Source organism: Strix aluco, chromosome 14 (assembly GCF_031877795.1).
Source record: "Strix aluco isolate bStrAlu1 chromosome 14, bStrAlu1.hap1, whole genome shotgun sequence".
NCBI classification, from domain to species: Eukaryota; Metazoa; Chordata; class Aves; order Strigiformes; family Strigidae; genus Strix; species Strix aluco.
The window spans coordinates 12,210,765-12,233,361 of record NC_133944.1 but is presented as its reverse complement, the minus strand read 5'-3'; the positions used below and the strand labels follow the sequence as shown (position 1 = coordinate 12,233,361).

At 36.2% G+C, this 22,597-nt stretch overlaps 1 protein-coding gene across 1 annotated transcript in view; it reads left to right on the top strand.

The window, feature by feature from the left end:
* The window catches only part of TDRD12 (tudor domain containing 12), a 37,915-nt gene extending 18,473 nt beyond the window's left edge, over nt 1-19,442 (top strand). Inside the window, exons 16-31 of the mRNA XM_074839477.1 lie at nt 1,750-1,932; nt 2,974-3,102; nt 3,780-3,897; nt 4,738-4,871; nt 4,957-5,177; nt 5,937-6,036; nt 7,996-8,183; nt 8,478-8,688; nt 9,011-9,103; nt 11,222-11,391; nt 15,456-15,577; nt 16,710-16,764; nt 18,365-18,478; nt 18,564-18,717; nt 18,809-18,875; nt 19,234-19,442. Of these exons, the coding sequence (XP_074695578.1) occupies nt 1,750-1,932; nt 2,974-3,102; nt 3,780-3,897; nt 4,738-4,871; nt 4,957-5,177; nt 5,937-6,036; nt 7,996-8,183; nt 8,478-8,688; nt 9,011-9,103; nt 11,222-11,391; nt 15,456-15,577; nt 16,710-16,764; nt 18,365-18,478; nt 18,564-18,717; nt 18,809-18,875; nt 19,234-19,319 (2,145 nt within the window). The 3' untranslated portion in view covers nt 19,320-19,442. The remainder of the gene's footprint in view (nt 1-1,749; nt 1,933-2,973; nt 3,103-3,779; nt 3,898-4,737; nt 4,872-4,956; nt 5,178-5,936; nt 6,037-7,995; nt 8,184-8,477; nt 8,689-9,010; nt 9,104-11,221; nt 11,392-15,455; nt 15,578-16,709; nt 16,765-18,364; nt 18,479-18,563; nt 18,718-18,808; nt 18,876-19,233) is intronic.
* The last annotated feature ends 3,155 nt before the right edge of the window (nt 19,443-22,597 follow it).

Here is a 22,597-nt window from a genome sequence, read left to right as displayed (position 1 = left end):
TCTATTAAATCTGATTTCCCCTGCTTTTTTTTTTTTTTAAATTGGAGAGCTCTGTCTTGTCCTGTTTTACACTACTGCTCCATTATGCTCTCTTCCTTTGTGTGTGTTTTCTCAAGACTTGCATTTTTTTCAACTTGGTAGCAATAGTTTCAGCGTAGGGATCTTTAATCAGCTTTAAAGACTTGAATCATCTGTCTGTGAGGAACCTCCTTTTCCCTCTTGCCAGTGCTGTTTGAACAGCTTCAGTTCAAGAACCAGCTTTATTGGTAAACTTCTCAGTCTCTGTAGATTGAAAGACACAAATGAATGATCATATAGTTGGGAAAACAATCATAAAAACTCTCCTTGAGCCTTAATGTCAGTGCAGGCAAAAGGAGAAGCTGATCCCAACTCAGAGTATCATGTAAGAAGAACATCATTAAGTTTCATGTTGACAAGGATGTATATATATTGTATCAGTTTTAAAATGATGACTTACAACTCAAGTTTTAGTAAATTCCATATTTTTTTATTGCTGCTTTGAGGCTTCATAGGACAGATGCGCTCTGTTAGTATTATAACATATTACATCATCATCATGCAAAATATGCCCTACACATTTTTTCACTGTCATAGGGGTTTTTTTAAATCATTAACTTATTACCTGTTTAAATGTTGGTGATAAGACTAAAAGGCCATGTTTCTAACTGTGAAAAGCTAAAGAAACATCTTAATGGAGATAGATTGTCCAGGTTGCTGTATGTGAAGCTGTTAAATGTGCCTTTGTAGCAGCAAATCTCAAGTCACGAATTAGGTGAAATGTCATCCTTATCCAGTGGGGCATTCCTTCTTTATGTTTAGGCTGTTCTTTCTGTTGTGTTCCTGTACTTCTTGAGACAGAGTGCAGGTATACCGTATGCAGATTGTGGCAGAAGTAGCTTGTAAAATACTGTGCATGTATCTGCTATTTTTGTAGGATCTTCTCGGCTTCTCAAAAGCATCAGTCTTTAATAGAAAAAAGAAGAGGTGCTCTTTCAGATGGAAGTGATCGTTTGATAATGTTTTGGATTATTGCAGCTCTTCTAAAGCATTGTGTTACAGAAATGTTACATTGTTAAAAACATTGCTGCTATGGGTAACTTCAGTGCCAGGTTGAGAGAGATCTCTTAGAATTGCGGCAGAGCCCTAGAATACTTCTTAGTATGGTAGTGCTTTGCCAGAAATCCTGATGTCATTCCACAACTAGACTGCTTGTCACTTACGTAAGGTGATGTCATCAGGAACATATTAATTCTTAGTGATTTTTAGGTTTTTTGTAACTGATTTTATGGCGCGCACACACACACACACACACCCTTCTTTATTTTGGCAAATTACTATATTTGACAGGTTGGATTTATCTTCTACTTACCTCCTAGTTTTTGCTGACTGCCTGTGGCCTCTTGGATCTACTTTTGCCTAGGCTTAATATTTTTCAGATTTGAACAGATCCTTTTCCTGAGATCTCCATCCTTGGCAGAATCCTGCATTGTGATCCTGTGTGTGCACATGCTGTTCCTTCATGCTGTCCTGTCCCTTTCTTCTTTCTTTAGAGGTCGTTCAAATAATAGGATAAAGGTGCACAAACTAAACGCTTCATTTTAGGATGTGAAATGTGTGTTTTGTGTGATGGTTACTGGGAGAAGCTGTGTGCTCAAACTGTACTTTTCACTGCTGTTACATACTTACTGGAATAGGATAAGAGGATACAAAAACTTTTTTTCTTTATAGGTTTTTACTATATTAGATTGTTACAAGAAAGACGTTAGTGAAGAGTATTCAGCGCATCAGATCGTTGCTGTTGGAACCCGTTGGAATAAACACATAGCACGCTTGATAAAGGAGTTCATGAATGGTCCTTACATTGTGATAACAACTATAGAAGAAGCTTCCATCTATGGAAATGTGCAACAGGTAAAAATTTGGGGGTGATGTCACTATTTGTTTACTAAGATATTTTGCTGTTTGTACTGATCAAGGTCAGTATACGTGGCTGCTGTTTATTTTAAGTGGGTAGCGCTACAATCCTAACTCAGGCTGCTTAGGTGCACCTCCCATGTATGAACTGAGGTGACCCTTTCATGAAGGGGCTGAAGGTCTTTTACCTTGTTTCGTAGGACTGAGGTGAAGCTGTTCCCTTGAGTATTTCATTGTTGATGCAAATGAGCCTGAATTTTATGTGAAGTATTTGCAAATGGTGTAGTTTGTGACCAGAATTTTAACAAAATGTTTTTGCAGTTGTTAATTGTGAGTGGCAGAGCTATAAGGTAAATTATCCCAAGACAGAGCTAGTAAAATACTTGTTTTACTGCTGTGTGCCACACAATACAGAACTTAATTTGACCTAAAATTTTCAGTAAACTGTTACATGTTCTTAGGTGTCTTCTCATTTAATTTCCAGTCAGTGTGGTGTAGCCCTTAAGAGTAATACAAAATTTTGTTAAGTATGATCTTAGTTCTTTTGTGTCTCAAAATGTGATAATTTTGGGATTGAGAATGTTTGGAAATCTTTAAGACTAGACATTCTGAGCATGACATGAAGCTGAAAAAAAACACCAAAAGAATGGTTTGGCAGGACTGAAAATGTTAGTGGTTTGATGTTTTAGTTAAGAGTATTTCAGGTGGTGCTGAATGCTTTTGGAACGTGAAGCTTTTTTAGTGGTACTTGAAAATGCCAAACTTTAAAAGACTGATAAATCACCTGAAATCGAATGAAAAATCTTAATGTGGGATTTTGATTATGTGATGGATTTTAATTATGCTTCTGGAAGCTGTCCTTTTGTGAGAGTTCTGTTTTCTCTAAGTTTAACAGAAGACCTACCACTTACTGGAGCTATCATTTATATAGATTCTCTTTGGTATTATATAACAATGCTTATTAAAAGGAAAAATTATATAGTAAAATATGTGTAGATTATATGAATTATCAGCCCTCTGTTTTGTATGTACTTGTAGGTCGTGAGATCTTGCATGAACAGTGAGAGAATTTCCGTGTTACTTAAAATACTGGACTTTACCCACAATAATCTTCAGAAGGTGCTGGTATTCACTAATACAGTAAATGAGGCAGAAATGATTCATAAGGTAAGAAAGTATTTAAATTTACATAGATAAGTGCTTTCTTAATTGTTAAGGTATAACAAACTAAAATACCTGGGCTTCTGAGAATAAAGGAAGAGTGTGAATTTGAAAGTTAATTATTTCTGCTAAAAATAGCCCCAGCCCCGCCCTTCTGCCAACTAGAAGAAAGCCTGACAGGAATGTCTGGCATAGAATGCATTCATTACTGAATTCTTAACTATGTTCTGTCTGTCAGGTTGAAACTTTGAGCTGAATCAAACTGGCTTTTTTCCAGTAAAAGTTGTCAGTTTTTTTATTACTGTTTTTAGTGGTTTTTCCTGAGAAACTGGTACATAAGCCTGCATGTGGTTAGATGATAGAATCCACTTAGAATAGAGAGGACACCTTAATGGTGGGAAAAGCTTCAAAAGGAATTTGTACTTTCTTAAACATCTGTTTAATGCATTAATCCATAGGAACCTGAACTTTATTAGTTATCTTTTTATACAGGAAATTAATAAACTTAATCTCCATAGTCTCTTTTTTTTTTCATGTAAGCAACCTAAATTTCATTAACTCTTTCCCTTGTCTCTCTTTACAGTAGCTAAGGTATGCTAGATACTAATAAGATAAACTATTAGAGTTTATTAGAGAAGTTATTGCTGTACTGGAAGAATGTATAACTTTGCTTTGTCATCCAGGCACTGAAGAACAACTCAATATTTTCACTGAAATTACATAAAGAGAGCGAGTTTAATTTCAAATATATCTTAGAGCAGTGGACAAAAAAGTCTAATTCTGGCACTCATGTTGTATTAGGTGAGTATTTTCTTTTTGTCTCATTGTAATTATGTCTCTGTGGTGACTCATGTTCTACACTAAATACTTGCACTAGGTTATCTCATAACTTCCACAGGATCAGTTCCCTATGAATTCTTTCTAGTTATCCCTTTACTTTGTAGTGGTATAGCTAGTATTTTTTCTTGTTTTGGTTTTGTTGTTCCTTGGTCTCAGGGTTAACTGCTGTGACGGAAAACCTTAATTATTAGAGGGAACATAAAGGAAGTTTTTGGATGCATTAGTTAAAAGAATTACTAGCACTTCCTAAGAATTTCCATGATTTCACAGTTGTCTCCTATTGGAGAATATATTCAGTTTGAAATAGGTTAGGAACTCTGAAGAACTACTGTAATTTCCCATGTGTTCTGGTGGAATTTTACTTTTCAAGTTGTTTGCAGTAGCAAAGATTCTTACCCAGTTCCAAACTTAATTTTTTCCATTGCATCCGTCAAAAGCAAGATGATTGACTTACATCTGTTCTGTAGGTTCACACAAAGGTGTTAAGATCCTGCATTGCTTCAAGTGTTTTCTGTCTTACTCTTGTGAAGTATTTGGCTGTGGGCAATTCTATTTATTCTGTGATACTGATGTGAGAGAGAGAATTATGCTAGACATGAAATGCTATGTCTGCTATTTGCTTATGGAATGTATTGACTGAAGAAATGTAATGCCTTATGTAAGTATATTGGGAGAAGACCCTTTTCTTGATTCTTAAGTCAATGGATGGGCAGAAGGAAACAGCCATTGCTTATGTGATGTAACACTTCACATGCTTGAAGTATTAGTTATCTTATATGTGTGTATAAAACATGTGCTTAGTTTTAACAGATGACTGCATGCAGTATTTGGGAATTATGGATGCAACTTGCGTGGTACATTTTGGTTTTCCTTCTCCAAGAATCTTTGGTCAGCGTCTACACAGCGTATCTGACAACTTCTGTAATGTGATAAAGGTTTGAGTAAATCTTTAGTGGGTTAACACTACATTTGATTAAGTGGTGGATACATAAAAGCTTTTAAATACTTTTTTTTTTTTAGGATTCTTCTGTAGATCAGGAATATACAAAGGCAAGGTCAGTAATTCTGCTAACAGAAAACAGTGAATGTCATGAACTTGGCATCCTGCGTTATTTGCAGCATGCAGAAGCTGAAATTCCACCAGAACTGCATGATTTTACTGCCAAGATGCTAGAAGCTGAAGAAGATCAGAAATTTTCAAGGCCACTGTGTGCCTACCTTAAAACATTTGGAATTTGCAAGTAAGGAAATAACAAGTTTTCTTGATACCCATACTGACACAGGGAGGCATTGTATGCCCTGAATGATGAGTGCTTCTATTTCCTTGACAAATTTTCCTGTTGGATACTTTTATTCAAACCAGTTTTTGCTCCTGATTTTTTTTCTTCCTGTTGACTGCTGTATCTGTTCCAGTCTTCTCAGGTACTTTTATGAAAACAAATATTAGCCTTTTTATGGAGACTAATCCTACATAGTCTGACATGATATAATTCATTATAACTCCTAGATGTACTTGAGGGAACTTTAAGCCATTGTTTTAGTTAGCATTCTAACCATAATTGCACAAGGCTTGTGCTTTACTCTCTCCTCTGTCTTCTGTCCCTCCACAGTGGGTAAGTAGATGATGATTTCTCTGAGCTGTGTGTAACTGGATTGTAACTTCCTCTGGCTTGAAGGAGGAAGCTAAAATATTCTCAGGTATGACTTCTAGTGTAGATAACTGTTGTTGCAAGTAACAAAAATTGCAATGTTAGTGTTTGTTTTACTCTGAAACAAGTTTTCTGTTGTGGTTTTTTTTTTCTGTTGTGCAAATTTTTCCACCAAGAGCTTTCTGGCTGTTTCTGTCTAACCCCCAGAGTCATTGGTGCTATTTGAGACAGAAATTGAATATTGAGGGCTGATGAAATTTTAGTGTTTAAAGCTGTTGTAAGTCACATGAAAACAGTTTACAACTGAAAACAAAGGGCTTTTTTTTCTAAAACTGTTTCTTTAATATGTAGGAATAGAACAGTGTGTCCAGATCGTCATCAAATTAATTTACAAATAGATGTGCCCCAGAACATACCAGATAAAATTATACAAACGCCTGGATATGTGACAGTAAGTTACTTTATTCTTCTTGGAGTTGGGTACCAAGAAGACAGATCTTAAGTAGCTACTTAGTATATTACTTAATGTAATCCAAAAAATAGTATTACTGTAGTATGTATAATATATCTCTTGGATATTTGTTATTTTTTAGCTTATTTCCTCTCTCCCTTGCATAAATAAGTGTGCCAGATTTTTCCCTTAATCTTTATCTTGAATTGAAATTGTCTTGCAGGTGATTCTGAGTTTACCTCAGACTTTCTTCTGCATTGAAGATTCCTGTTCTGTGGGAAGAGGGCTTATGTTCTGTCTATTCCTTCCCTCTATAAATTGAGACCATATACCAAAATTAACAAAGATTAAAGTTCCTATAAATTATATTTATTGTAGGGGAAACCCAAATTAATCTTCTTCAGTGAACAGAAGTTGAAGTGGAAGATAATGCATATTTTGTTGGAAGTGAGGATTTTTTTCTTTGCTGACGTGTTCACACAAACTTGCTGAAAAATTAGCGTGTTCTGGCCTTGTCATTTGAAACTAGTTTTTTCATTTGCAGTATCCACAGAAAATGGGATACAGCTCTTCCCTTATCTTCTAGATGGAGCAGTTATTTCCTACTAAGATGTCAACACTTTTTGAAAACCATTTTGATAGCGCTGTTCTAATTGGACTTTAATAGTACCACAGTTATGAAATCTTCACCGTTACTGGGTTGCCTTTTCTATGGTGGTTCTTCACATCCCAGTAACAGTTTGTATCTCAACCTCCTTCACCTGGCTTTTCAGCCCCTTCTCTACTGGAGTGTTGTACAGTCTCTCTCATCTTCTTGTTGGGTGATGATTGCTGTGGGCAAGTGTGTAGACATTGGTGCTTCCTTCCAAAGTTAGCGCTTGGTCTAAGAAGTTCTGGATGCCTTCTGTTTGGATGAGCTGCTTCTGCCTTCTTCCTGTCCTGTCTTTTTGCAGAATTCGGGTGCCTTCAGGTCATGCAGTTAGTTGGTGTTATCCATTCCCAAAAGTTGTAGGTTGTGAGAAAAGAAAGTAAGGAGAACTGGGTGGATTCTTTGGTGTCACTCCATTTCTGCCTAATAAATAAGGTTTTGTTGGTAGGTAGGAGTTCAAATCCTTTGGCAGCCTACATATATCTGATTTTAGTGCCTGAGACTGGGACAGATTTCATGACACTCCTATTAGAAACTTGCACTTCCCTGTGGTTCACTCAAGACAGCAGTTGTGGCCTCTTCCGTTTCCTTATGTAATTTTGCTTCTGCTGACTGCAGATCCTGGGTGTCTGACTTAACCAAAGTGATAACCAACTTGAATTCACTTTCTTTTTTGTTTGGAACCCAGTATAATGTTTCCTTCCATTAAGAACTTCAAGTCATGTTGTGCTTTCTTAGGATTTTTCTTAAGTGGAAATTACCTTTCTGGTCCTCTTACTATCCTGCCTGGCCTCATACACCCAGCTGTGTGTTAGTCCTTCTGCCTGGCATGACTCTTCAGATGGAACGCACCCAGCATTTTATGCATTGGTGTTGATAGTTGTATATTCATAGTTTTTAATTCAGGTAATTTCAGTGCAAAAGAAGTAAAGGCCTCATGCTTCCTTGGTCCTTCTAAAACTCACTGTAAGGCTGGAGAACACTTACAGTTAAGCTTGAATGGTGTGGAATGCCTTAGTGTGCTTAGGAGCTGGGGTTCATCTAAGTGGAATACCACCAACTGAGACTTAACAGTTCCTGCTCTATAAATTTCTGTCCACTATTGCTTGGAGTATAGGCAGCTAGTATTATTCTTGATCCTATGAATAATATAGTTATAACTCATCTTCTGAAAGGTGCGTACGCAGCAGCATCTCTGTCACCTCTTTAGGTTGGAAAGAGGTAGGTCATCTTGAATACGAAAGCATAGATTTCATTACCTTAAGAAATCATCCAGTCCTCCTTTCTTCTAATGTATTTTATGCTTTCAGATACTGCCTCTTCACATTGTAAATGCAACAAACTACTTTGGTCGGATAGTAGACAAACAAGAGGACCAATATACAAATCTTGCTGAAGAAATTAATGAGTATTTTAAGAAACCTAGTAATAAAATTTCTGTTAAGAATGTGGAGAAGCTAGCGTTTTATGGATTATGTGAGAAAACACTTTTTCACAGGTAAAAATGTTGTCTTTTTAAATTATTCATGTGTACTTTTTTATACAAAGTAATTTAAAACTGTCACCATTAAAATAAAGTCAACCCACCCCCAAAACCAGCCAAAAATCTGTTAGTCATTCTTCTAAAAAGTTATCACATGCTCTTTAAGTTACCAAATGGAAAACAGAATGACTACCCACACAGATATTTTGCTATGACAATATAATTTTTTAAACAAGAATAGATTTTAAAACTTTTTTCAACTCACTATGTGAAGAAAAGTAATTCTCTTTCCTCTCCTACTGTATGAAGGGTTCAGGTGGTAGAGATTTCCCCAAAAGAGGAAGAAAATTTATTCTTTAATGTCAAAATTAAATATATAGATGAAGGAAGAATAAGTCAAGTTCAGAGCTATCACCTGCTTCACTTGCCTGCAAGGTTTCAATGTCTGCCACCTCAAGCTGTGGAATTCATAGTCTGTAAAGTGAAACCCATTGATAATGAAATTGAATGGAACCCAAAGGTAATATTCATCAGGTTTTACATGGTATTTCCTTTATGTTCTTTAATTTCTCTGTGTGTTATTTTCTACAGGAAAACAGTTGTGAACTACAAACTTAGTTACCAAATTTCATTGCTTGTTAGTATTACCAGATTCTAAGAAGTCAGTTTTCTTTGTTTTCGTACAAAATACTGAAGTAAAACTTCTCTGTGATTTAAACGGCTTCTTCCAGAATAAGTTACCAGTGCTTCTGAATCTGTGGGGAGTAGCAGGGGAAGGGTAGCCCCTGTAAATTGTCCCGTTGGTATACATCTCAAATGCAGTGCAAATTTCTTTTTCCTAGGTAACCCGTTACATCTGTCACAAAATTAAAGGAAAACTACATGAAGCAAAAATAGTACATACCTTGGGAAATACAGCTTGGGTTGACCCAATGGTAGGTACAGAATTGTAGTATTACAAGATATTTATATCTAAATTCCTTTATAACAAGAGCTTCCATTCTTCTCTTTCCTTCTGTCCATTCATACTTTAATTTTATTCTACGTGGTATTCACGTAATACTGCTGGTTAACTTACTGTGATGGTGTCTGAGCGCTGGAGCAGGTTGCTCAGAGGTTGTAGAGTCTCTGTCCTTGGAGATAGTCAGAAGCCATCAGGACCTGGTCCTAGGCAGCTGACTCTAGGTGCCCCTGCTTGAGTAGGGGGGGTTGGATGAGATGACCTGCCAGAGGTCCCTTCCAACCTCAGCCACTCTGTGATAAATATGTATGCTTGTATATAGATGGAATTACACGACTGAGTAAAACTTGAACTTTCAATCTGGAGAGCTGAATATGCACCAGCAACAGAGCACCAATTTATAAATGTCATCCCAACTATTTCACAAAGTATGTTTTGGAAGTACTAGTTTTTAGGGATTTGTCTTGTAAAATCAATTCTGTAGTTTGTCGCATGCTGATCTGAAAGAATAAAACTTTGATGCTTCAAGATCGTTGATATCTAAGACCTCTTATACTAATTTATTCTGTTTACATTTCTAAGTCTTTGTCTTTTATTGTTCTTGCACTAGTTTAAGTTTTAGTCTAAATTTTTCTGCAAGTTAAAAAAGACTTTTGAGCTTTTTTCCCATAGTCTTGATCAGAGTGGGAAGAATGGGTGCTCTTGTTCTTGGTTTTTTTTTTACTATTTTACTTACACTAACATCTAGAAGACTGCTTGGTCTTGTGGAGCAATAATACGTAGTGTTGTAAGTTTTTCTTCTTAAACTGAATTTTTTTTTGTCAGCATTCCAAAGAAGACCTGTAAGCATAAATTGGATATAAAGGCTGTGATTCTGACCTTTCAGATACTAAGATTTTGTTTTTACATCTTCTCATTGCAGTAATCTCAGACATGTGATGAAATTGCTTTAATTATTGGTTCTCTCAGAGTTGACTTTTTAAATTTCCCTGAAATTAAAATGTTACAGTCAGGGTCATGTTTGGATTGTTCTTTTGTCAGTTCCCTGGCCTTGCAAGAAGGGCAGTACTGGCCTGGACTCAAGTATCCCTGTTGGTGATGCTGACTGGAAGGTGATGGCTAGGGAGAAGTTAGAGAGTATGTCATCCATGTGATGGTGTTTTCTCTGAGTATTCTCCTGTTCTCCCAAAACTTTGCAGATAGGAGATTGCCTCAGGGCTGTGTTTTTCTTGAAAGGAGTTTGCTTGAAAGGTAGGAATCTATTCTGACAGTTACATCAAAGGACAAATAAATCAGATGCCTTTTAAGCCTTTACTAATGGCACGAACAAGCTAGTTGCATTTTTATGACATCTGTTGAGAAGTAATTTCACTTTATAAGCAAGGAGTTCTGTGAAGAATTGTTATCAAAAGTAGCTCACAAGTTGAGGGAATTTTTAATTATTATTATTTGTGGTCTGGACAAGTTCATCAGAAGGGCTTCCCTATATCTCAGGATTGTGATGTGCATCTTGTGGCTGCTTGGTCCTACCAAAGAGTACAGTGAGATATTCCTGTGCCTTGGAATGTGTCATGGTATGTTTTCCATCTGACCATTCAGTCAGATGAAAAATACAGTGGAAAGAGAAAATGATATGGAAGTAATTCTATTGAGTAGCTTCCTTTCCCATATTGTGTGTATCAACTCTTCTCTGATTTCTATGCTTTTGGTTTTGTTTAGGGTTTTTCTTACTGTGTCTTCCCAACAGTTTTATTGTTATTTGGGTCCAGAAGGTATTCTGAATGTGTGGTGTGTATTTTGGCTGTTATTCGTGTTAATCAGAGCTGGGATTGTTTCCTTCATTGCTATCTTGGTTCTGTTAGATGGGACTAGCTACTAGTTATTTGAACCATTATCACAATGAAAAAGATGGTGATACTTTGAAAACAATTAAACATGTATAGGTTACTGTTTGAAAACCATAAGAAAACTAATTGCTTACAGATGGAAATAAATGGTGGTATGTTTAAAGATTTACTTAAAGAACAGCTTAGGGTTGGAGAGAGACCACTTATGAACTGTGATTTCCATTTAGTATGTTTTGTAATTCAAGGTCCGGCTTACCAGGCTTTCAGGTTTCAAGATGTTGGTCAATGAATACAACGTTCGATCTGAGATTTTGTCTACGGGTCTGGGAACTGACAATCCAGAACATATAACCCAACTTCAGAAGTTGTACAGACACAGGAAAGTATTAGATCATGCAAAGAACTTGAACCCTTTGTAAGTGTTTACAAATCTTTTTTTCAGCATATTCTTTACTACAAAAAAAATTCTATTATTTCATTTTAACTGGATATTTTAATAATGAATATTACTGAATGTGATTTTTTGTTTAAATATAGACAGTAGCATTTGTGATATGTCTGCTTTCCTTTAACTATTCTTTAGCCACATAACCATTACGGAAAGAAAAATACCAAGTCTAGAAAGTGTTAAACTATTATTTGATGTAGATAGTCAAGTTTATGATGAAAATATGGAGACAATGCAAATTGTTACCTTTTGTTATGATCAGTGGCTTTTTTCAATGCTTATAAGACAGTGCAGTAGAGCATATTGTTGGTGTTTGTACAACTGCAGAGTTCAAGCTGGAAAACGGAAACAGTTTACTTTAAAAGGATTAGGGCCATACATTTCATTAATATGGCTACATGATGGTTTTCGCAGTAACAGCACTGTACAATTTTTTCCTTGCCTCGTAAACTTTTAGAACTGAGTAAATACTGTATGTGGTGGAAGCGCACACCTTGTTGTGGTCTGTCCCAGACCCTAGGACTCTTAATTTTAAATGCTTATGAGCAAGACATCTGTAGCTCTTCTGTTCTGGCCTCTGTGTGGCACCTTGTTCAGGAGTTTGTTTAGCCACGTACTCTTCAGTTTGGAGAGCCATCATTGAAAATGTAATTTAAATGCTTTTGTCTGGCCAACCAAGGGTTTAATATTTACAAGGAAGAGAGAAATCTCAAATATTTTCTTTGAGAGTAAATATTGCTTCATAAACAAAAAAAGATCCCTGGTATACCAGCACAGGCACTGTATGTGTCATCTCAGGGTTGGGCAGGTTAATTAAGGTGGCTGTTTCTGTGACTTAGCCAGTCAACAAGATGAGGAAGCCTAACCCCCTCCATACTTCACTTCCATCTTAGATTGAGATTCCTGTATTTCTATCTAGAACTGTACTGGAGTTTAATCTTAACCAAAGGATTTGTTTTTTCCCATATTATGTTCAACCTTAGAATCAGTATTTGAGAACAGTGTTGATACTTGGAAGGGGGTTTTTTTCAGGTTTTATTCCTTACAGAGGATGCTCAGGCTCTGAGGTTTCTGCTGCCTCAAGCACAACCTTTTTGAATTTATTTCTTCTTTCACACTGTTAATGAACAGGAAGGTTGGTAACCTCCTAATGGTCACCAGAGCATACAATGCCAGAGACCAGACAGCTTTATTGTGGTGCTGTGTGCAACAGTTCCATCTCAAGTAGCTGTAATGCAACTGCTTGGATTAGTTCTTGCAGATTCACTAAGCCTAATACTACTCTTGAAACATTCAGAACTGACTGCAGTCTTTCTTACTAAGGTACTAGTTAAATAAAGGGGACTTAAAGAGCTCCTGTAAGGTAAAGTTGACTGAGTAACTTCATTTGTGGTTTTTGCAGGAGTGTTTTCTCCCTGTTGCAGAATATGCTTAGTTATATGTTGGTTATGCAGATTTCAGATGCTGCATTGCAGATTTAAATTTTACAAAAGAAATTTATACTTAGTATGTGACACATCACTTTGCTTCCCCCTTAATCTGTGCTAGTTTGACAAGCATTCTGTTTTACTCTGGTCTTTGTCTAGGATTTGTGTGTGTGATGAATGTTACCTATTACCTTTTGTCCTTCATGGCTATGAGTATGGCTCATTACTTAACAGGTACCCATAATACTTACATCATGCTGTTTTCCTCCGATCATGGTAATTGCATCAAAGAATGCTTCTGCCTAGTAAAAGATACTAGAAAATAACACAAAGGTAAAGGATACTTTTCCTGATATTCTGAAAACAGTCTTATTTCTCTGAACTACTTGGTGAATTGCCTACACTGCAGAACTCCTGCCTGAGATCAGCAGCCCAAACCAACTCCTGTTAGTGCATCAAACAGCACTCAGTATAGTAGGTAAATTTTCTGTTCTTTTGCCTCAGCCATTCACTTCAATTACATATCCTTGCTACAGCGTCCTGGTCTTCTTGTGATTGTTCATCAGTCTTCCTCTTTAGTTCAAAAGTCAACAAGATTGTTCAGTTAACTAAATGCTCATGGTTAGTCATGTGCAGTGCGAGGATCTTACCTCTGTGGCCAGAATGTAAGTGGTGTTCTACTTATTCCCCAGATAACCTACAGGTATCTAAACCAGTGAACCTTAGCATATATGTGCTGCGTAGCCTTTCAGGAAAGCTTGGCATAGCCAGAGTTTTGCATGTTGTAAACTGAACTTGTCCAACAAAATAAGTTCAGTCTTAAGTTGCTTCACCAATATTTTTGTACTGGAAAGAAAATGGCTCATATCTTCATCTGCAGGATGATGTGGTCTATGGATATAAGCGATATCCTTCCTTTGGGATAATCCATCAGTTATGAATAAAGCCACTCTGTCTCTGGGCCTTCTCTCCAAACCTTTTTGATGATAATGAAGGAGGTCATGGTCCATTTCTCATGCATAGGCAGCTCTCTAATTTGCTGCCTTGACTTGCACGATAGATGCACAATCAGAGCACCACATCCTTCAATCTCTTTCCATGATCTCTGGATTCTGTCCCATGAAGACTTGGCAAAAATTCCAGTCGCTCCTGATTAATGGTGTTTGAGAAACACAGCCTGTCCTTCATTGCAAGTGTTACCACAGTTGGAGAGGTACTAGGCCTAGCTTGAAAACTGGGGGTTTTGGAGGAATTACATCTTCTTGTTGCTGAATATGCAGTTACATCTTGGATGTGTCAATTTCAGGTGTTTCATTGCAGACTTCACGTACAAAGCTCTTCTCTAAATTCATACTCTATTTGCCCCATTTTCAGCCCCCTACCTTTCAAGTCCTTCAGCTTGTGAGGCACCTCCTTGCTTGGTAGTTGTTTCTAAGGTGTGGCGTGTGAATACTTAAACATTTCTGTAGAACTTTGGTTGCTTTAAGGGAAGACTAGATTCTCTCGGACTTTGGCTTTCTAAAGCTATTCAGTGAATCATAGGAGACTTGACTCTTTTTGAAGTGTTTGATTCCTTCACGTACATAACACAGAAATAGTTTCTGAAAAATACTGTAAGGTGAATTTGCTGTGCTATATTTTACCTAGTCTCAAAGAATTGTTTAGTGGGAATTATTCAGAAAAGCTGATAAGCATTTTTTTAAAGGTGGAAGTGGTTAAAGATAATCTCTCCTTTAAGATCAAAATTACTTTCATCTTACTAATTTACCTCCAAAGTATTTAAGGTAAGCTGTATCAGTTCTGAATAAAGATGGCTGCATGGGTATTTAATATTAATTCTTCAATATGGATTAATTTCAAAATTAGTATTTATTTATGCAGGCTGAAACATTACGTGATAGATTACTAGACTGGTTTCAGTCCTCTTATGCCACTATGTGTTTGGAGGTAATGGAAGAAAGTATTTTTCACTTGGACAGGTGACTCAGTGTTTCAAAAATTATGTAGTGCTGTGTTCCTCTCGGTAATGTTTTGACAGAGACTTCGGAGGCACTTGCAGAACAGAGGGTCATGGTGCCTGTCTCTGAGCTCTCAAATAGATTGACTTTGTTGCAAAGTTTCCTGAATCTTGAGTCCAGCTACTGAAGCCCCTGTACAGCTGGAAAGCCAGAGGTCTCTTACTAATAAGTGAAGAACTTCTGAGTATTCTGACATTTTTACTTTTCCAAGTCAGAATGAAATATGACCAAAAAGCCCTCAAACCTACTAGAATTCTTTGTGAAAGGGAATCATTTTCCTCTTTACGTCTATCACACAGTAAAGCCAATACATTTTTATGATTCAAAGGAAATGCTGGTACCATCAGAATTTTAAATGTTCTTCTAACTTGTATTCCTGTATAAATGCTTCTTACTGAGTTACTGAAGTTCAGCAACCCTGTAGTGAGATTTACAGTTTGCTAGAAGGGTATTATTTTTGTATTTTGTTGTCTATATTAGAATGAAAAATTTAATTTCAAAAGAATTTCAAGCTATGATTAGGAATCCTTTAAATATTAAGCATATTGAAACCCTTTCTTTTAAAAATGTCTTTTTCTGTGTTCAGAAGCATGAAGGAGGATACAGCTGGTCCAGAGAATGCATCCAATCCACAGAATACGTCAATACAAGAAAATTCTACTGAAAACTGTAATGCTTCTAAAATTACTTTTGGGAATCATCCATGTGGTAAACCTTTTCATAATTTCCAAAAATTTTAAATCTTTAAAGCTAGGTGCTTAAATGTCAACTTAAACATCATGTTACCAAATTCAGACTTCTCTGAGCATGCAGAATAACACCATATAGCTAATGTTTACAATAAGCCACAAATACAGAATCATCTAGGTTGGAAAGGATCTTGAAGATCATCTAGTCCATACCTTATAGTTAGCAGCCTGGAGATGCTGTGAGAGTAAGCCATATTAATATAGCTGTATTACTGTTTGGGAAATACTCTGTCCTGGAGAGACTCAGAATTGTTTGGCTCTGAATGGAATGCATGAGCAGGAAATCTCTCCTGTGGCGAGAACAAGCATTTTGCTGCTAAAGACCATGGTGTATAAGGAAGATGAAATCTGTTGAAATATTTGGTGAATAACAGCATCATGCTCTGGGAGGTTGGTTGTTTTCTTGTTTTTTTTTTTTCAGAGATTCAGGGTGGTAGAAAATGGCTTGGTGGGTTTGGTTTTTTTCCTTTTTAATATAATGTTCAAGAATGTGGTATTCAGTCAGTAGAGGCTTAAAAGCACATGGCTTTGTCAGTCATGGAAGGGGGACAGATGATCTGTCAGCAGTTGGCATGTGAGTTTGGAGCAATGAAAGCTGAGTGATTAAAAAGTTGCAGCAGACAAAAGTTAAATAAGATCCTGGAGAGCTTATCGTAGAAGACACTTTTTCCTGGTGTAGTAGAGTGGCTGTAATGCCATATTTCAAGCTGTGATGGTAACCTCGGTATTAGTTGTTTCATCCCTGGAACTCTTAGTCAGTTTCTAAAATGACATGTTTCAGGTTTCAAATAATGTTTTGAAACGGAAAAACCTTTACCTGACCCGGAAAACTCTGCATTTTTGGTGTGGGGTTTTTTTTTTAATTTTCTTATACCAAGTATAATACTTTTTTAGTTAAAATTTTCACTTGAATTATTAACTTTGTGAAACCTTTCCAAATAGAAGTACCCAATATAAATGCCAAATAGTCTTGCAGTAGTAATTTGATTGCTAACAAGTTATTTCTATAATGGTACTGAGATATTCTGGAAGTGTCTGGTTTCTGTAGTATAGATAAATATAAAATATCTTTCTGGATTTCATACTTTTAGACGGCGTAGCTCAAACCAAGGAAGCAGAAGACTCTACCCTGCATCAACGTAAATGGTACAAAAATTCAGAGTGATTTGTTCCCATGCTTGCTTTTTAATGTGAACTGTCAAACAGGACAATCATCCTTACTGAGATTATCTGTTTTGTGAGTAAATAGATAAAATACAGGTAGAAGTATTCTGTTACATCAGTGTCGAGCCTGAGAGATTACTGTTGCTGTTAGATATATGTGTATATACACACATCATCTTGTGAATCCCTTAACTTAAATTGCTGTATTGCTTACTCCTGGAAGCTAACTTTATCTGTTGAAATTACCTAATTTTTGATTAGACACCACAGTACTAGAAAGTGAATGAAAACAAACACTTTTTCAGCTCAGTTCATGTGTATAAGCTCTGACTTGCACTTGTCTGGGTTATGTTTTAACCAAAGAGTGTCCTATCTGAGATCTAAATCATAACTCCTACCCTTCTGTCTCTGCGTATTGGTATTTAATGAGATGAATCAGTTTTGTGTCTCTCCCCTTAATGCAATTCCGTTCTTAAAAAAAAACCCAAAAAAACAGCAAAACCACCACAAATTTCTGATTTTATGTTGAGAATGTGTCCACAACATTAAATTATGGCCCGTTTCCTTTTCTTTTTCTTACTTTTTTTGAAAGTGGACCCGTCGTCTTGCCCACAAAAGAATAAGGATAATTTCCGCTGATTAAAAAATTTGAGGAGCATGCAGTACAAATGAATACTAGGTTTGGTTTTGATTATGAGTATGCTGAGGGACGACTTAAGTGTGATTTGCAGGCAGAGTCAGCAGATAGCAGATCCTGAGAAGTCACACTTTGGGACTAGGCGGTGCTTGCTTTTGGCTCATTCTTTTTCTTCTACCTATTAATGCGAGTTATGGGTGCCTAATATTTTCTTGTGCAAGTACCAGAAGTATTTTGTATTTTAGCCTATTAGAAAAGTGATTGAATCCATATGCATCTCCTTCTGCAGCTTGGCTAGCACAGTTTAAGATCTGCATTATGTAATACATGTTGCGGTGTGGCTTAGCAGTTACGCTAACGAAGGTTTAGATATGACTGAGGATACGGTAAGAGGAGTAACCTGAATGAACGGGTACTGCGCTCTGCTGATAGGATTTCTCTTTCACTGGTTGAAACCTTTCAGCATATGGAAGTTTGAGGCATAACCACTGTAGAATAAGTGGTTTAAGATCTTGATGGAAATGTATATTTGTGTTTGTGGTCAGTTGAAAATTTTACATTGTCGTTCAGAGAGGTTGGTCTTGCTACTGTTACCTTTTGTCACTTCAAGATTAGACTATGATACCATCCTTAAATGAGGCAGCAAGTTTGATTCCTGTGGATATTAAGGTTAATGAAGTGTGTCTCCCCACTTGAACTAGTAGATGTGCTCCTCCAAAGACTGAGATTGCAGTGATTTTGTAGCAAACTTGGCTGATGTCCTATCATGTGCTTTCTTGGCACTGCTATTCAGTGTCAAATTACTATGGTTGAGTACACCTACGATGCTGAAACTCAGCTGGTTGGTTGTAACATAACGGAAAAATTCTGGCTGTGAGACAGCTTGTCTGAAACTCAGTGGTTTTCTATTTTGGAAAAAATCCAATTAAACTTTCTTTATTTTAGTTTTTATCCAGAAATAAAGTGGTTTCAAAATGAAGAGACTGTTACAGTGAAGGTAAAAATAGCAAGTGTAGCTGACTATAAATGTGAATTCTCTAAACAGAAGGTGGTTTTCAGGTAGGTTTAAGAAATGTAAGTATAATAAACAAAATGTTTGACTGTCAGCTTGCGTTTAATTTTTTTAAACTTTTTTATAATGTAGTGCTTGTTCAGGAGACAAACTTTATTTGGCTGACATGGAGCTGCATCAATATATACTTGCAGGAAAGTCTACATGCATAATTAAGGATAAAGAGGCTATTATTGTTCTCATGAAAGAGAAGAAAGGAGCATGGTGCAAATTACTGAAGAACAAGGTGAAGTGGAAATATTTGAGAATTACTGAATGTTTTGAACATACTCACTGTGTGTCAGTGCAGGTATTTCAAACAATGTTTTTGTCAACAGAATCTTCACGTATCTTTTGATTTTGAACACTGGGAAGATTTTGAAGATAAAAGCCCTTTTTCAGTTGGTAAGGAATGAAGGAGTTGGTGTTTATAGTGCATAAAATGATTAGCATCTTCATTTTTGCATAGGCTTTATCTGAAATACTCATTTCAGATATGTGGCACTTAACTGGCTTGCTCAAATTCTCTGAAAACAGATGAGGACCTGTAATAGCAAACTACAGGCAGTATGGTACTTTTCTTTCAGAATAGCATGGGCAAAAAGCAGTTTGAAATAGTTTTTAGTGTTTTAGTCTAGTTTGTAGTCTAAAGTGTGTGGTTTTGTTGTGTTGGTTTGGTTTTTGTTAGTACTGCTACATATTTGTTCTGAAGCTCTTGGTTTTTCTTGCTTTATGAATGTTACGCTTTGTTAATTATTTCTAGGTACTGAAAAACGGTGGTGCACTGCTGCAGTAACTGAAGAATGCGTTGACTCCTCAGAAGAGAGCGGAACAGAAAGTGATGAGTAATTTGGAGACGGATCTTTTTCCTCTAATAAGAATTATGCTTCAATATAGTGTCTCTTGCATGAATCTTTCCACTAAAATTGATTAAACATACAGGTTGTAGAACTGTCCTGAATTTTAGGAGGAAAATAGCAAACAAACTCCTTACCTTTGGGCTCCGAGAATCTAAAGAAATACTCCATAGGAGAACATAATGTATGCTTTGCAGTGCATTCCCTTTAAAATTGTTGGCTTTAATAATGTGCACATATGTACGTGTGCTGTCCAAACAGTAAAATCTACAGATTAAACTTGGGTTGTGAAGCACCTGAATCTATGAATAATTACAGAGCTTCTAGTTTACTTTATCTGAGTGAATTTCCTGTGTTAGCAATAGTAATTTTTGAAGTTTCACAAATCCTGATGATCTGTCGATTGTTTCTACCATGTCCCTCATTTATAGTTTGTTGGCAGTTGTCACATTTGTCAGTTCTGCATCAAGAAATGATGCCTCAACTCCAATGACAATTTTTGTTACTTGATTGGAAATATGTTGACTCTGTATGAGATGCCACAATGCTGCTCACTGTAGTAACTCACTGCCGTACAGCTTTTGTGGAACCAGCACTGTGATAGTGTTCAGAATTTGTTTTCAGTTTGACATCCTCACTTTTCGGGAATGCTCTTACTTCATTCCCTTGTATCTAAAACTCTTTCCTCCTTTGCAGATAAACAATAAAATATTTGTCTGTTTAGCCCTAAGGCTTTGCCTTTTAGTATACCATCTTTCAGTAAATAATTTTTCACTGTTAGATTTGTGCACATCCAGAGCATCTTGGAATGAAATAGTAATGCGAAAGATAATAAATGAATCTGAAATCTGTCTCTTTGCATCTGTAGATTTTAAAGCACATTAGTTTCCCCAATGTAACTATATGGTGATTTAGAATAGAGGTGTAACTTTACAGATTTATTTTAACAAGCCTAAATTTTCTTGTATTCTTGACTAGGAAGAATATTCTTGTTTGTCAGGGATGACATTTTCAAGAAACACTGGGATGCCTTTACTTAAAGAATGGGAGGAGGATTGTATTAGTATGTTTACACTGACAGTTATCTTTTTTTCTAGTATTAGCATATAATAAAGCTGCTTCTTTCTGAATATTTAAGAATATTCAGAATATTCTTTCTGAATATTTAAGAATATTTAAAGCTGCTTCTTTCTGAATATTTAAGAATATTGCCAGTGGAAAACTGCCATGTGACAGAGACAGTTGTAATTGTTAAAGTGTGGTTAAAATTAGTGTGGTTGCAAACCTGACTACAACTGAGCTTTAATTACAATCTTCACCTGAGTACTGGTACTTGCAAAGCTGTAATTGTTGTAAAAGTACTTAGGGGAAGTATCTCATGTAACTATTTTGGTCTTGTTCTGCATTGTGATGCAAAATCACCTAATTGAAAAAAAAATGGGGCAGGATGTTTTCTTTAGGGTGTTCTTCTTTGACTTGTCTGATATCTAATATAACGTAAGGTCATTTTTCTGCTGGTAGATAAATCTAGTGTCTTATTTAATAGACATAAATTATCTGTCATTTTTGTTTGAAAAGTAAGACACCTTATATGAGGTAGAAGCAAAAGCTGATTTTTAGCCATGCATTCTTAGCACCTGCCAAGAGCCAGTCTATAAAGAACAGTATAAAAAATGTAGCAGTGTGTTCCAAGAAAGTTCTCTTAGCCTCAAGCAGTTTTTGATCAGGGTCTTGATGAGGAAGAGGCTTTCTGTGGACTTATTACTTGAATTAGTTCAATTGTGTTTTGGAACCTATGTCAACTTCTAACATTTCTCCTACACTAAGGAATTCAGTAGTCAAACAATATACTTTGTGAATATTTTTTCTGTGTTTTGAAGCTATCCCTGCTCTGTCTGCTTGAAATCCCATACCCTCAAGATGTAATAGGAACAGATAGCTTGCTTTTCCCGTTTTCTTGTCACTTAAGACTCTGCCAGTGAACCTCTGTTGTCATTTGTTCCCCTCATTCCCCAATCAGTATCCCTGTTTCAGCCTTCAGAATTGTAGTAGGTAGTCATTCCTTATACAGAAGTATTCAATTTCTTTGGTCTTTCCCTGAACCTTATAGTTCTTCTGTTTGAAGTGGTGTTTTTACCAACTGGGGTAAGGGGACAGCAGTTGTAATAGTGTGACTGGGACAAAACACTGTGGTAGGTAATAACATAATTACAATTTTCGTTTGTTTCCATTGCCTTCCTTAGTCATTCTTAACCTTTTTTTTTTTTTAATCCTGATTGCACATAGAGCTGGTATTTTCATGGATCTGACTATAATCACAAAATCTCCTTCAAATGAATTGGAACCCATCATTTTTGTATGTAGTGTTGGGATTGGTTTTTCACATAGGTAGACACAAAATGCAATATATAGGAACTTAAATTTTATCTATTTCTTTGTAACTGCAGGATGATAGAAATAGTTTCTGTAGTTGAATTTGCTAGGCTAGTTGGTATAGACTTATGATCTTAAGCCAGTTGCTCAATATTCTTGTGTTATATATTTAGGATGAATGTGCTTAGAAGTTGTTGAGAGGACCTGTGCTTTCAGTATAAACAGTATTTCTCAAATTAATCACTTCAAGATATTGACAAGTGACTTAAAATTCCTTTCTTTATCCATTTGCACTGAGGGAATATGGATGCTAGGTAACATTCTTTACTACTACAAGTTTCTTGGGCAGGGAAAGTTAAGAGCTGCTTACATCTATATGTCAATGTAGTATCCATTTTCTGTATTGTATTTTCATCAACTGCCAAATGGAGCAATTCTCAGATGATAAAGTTATCTCTGTAAAGTCGCATTGGTGCCAAGGACAATTTTTGTGGCATTTACTTGCTGTTCTATAATTTGGATGGTGTTGGAGAAAACAGATAGCTGAGAAATAAAGCTTTAATTGATTAACTTTTTGGAATTAAAAAAAATCAGCCTCTACTTGTCAACTGTGCTTTCCATTTTTACTTGATTCCCATTTTGTCAATCTAATTTTTTGATCGCTACTGTTTGGTCTGAGAAACTGAGAATGGAGTTTGTCTGTTTTTACGTTATTTTTGTCCTTTCTATGTGGCCTGTTGAATGTGATGGTGTAAATGATAGCTGCTTCGTTCTTTCAGCAGTGTGATCAAAAGCATCCCAACAGTGCTGCTGGTAAGTTTTGCCATATTCATAATCGAAAAGTTCCTTTTGTTTATTCTGAGTAATGTAAATGCAAAAAACAAGATACTGTAACAT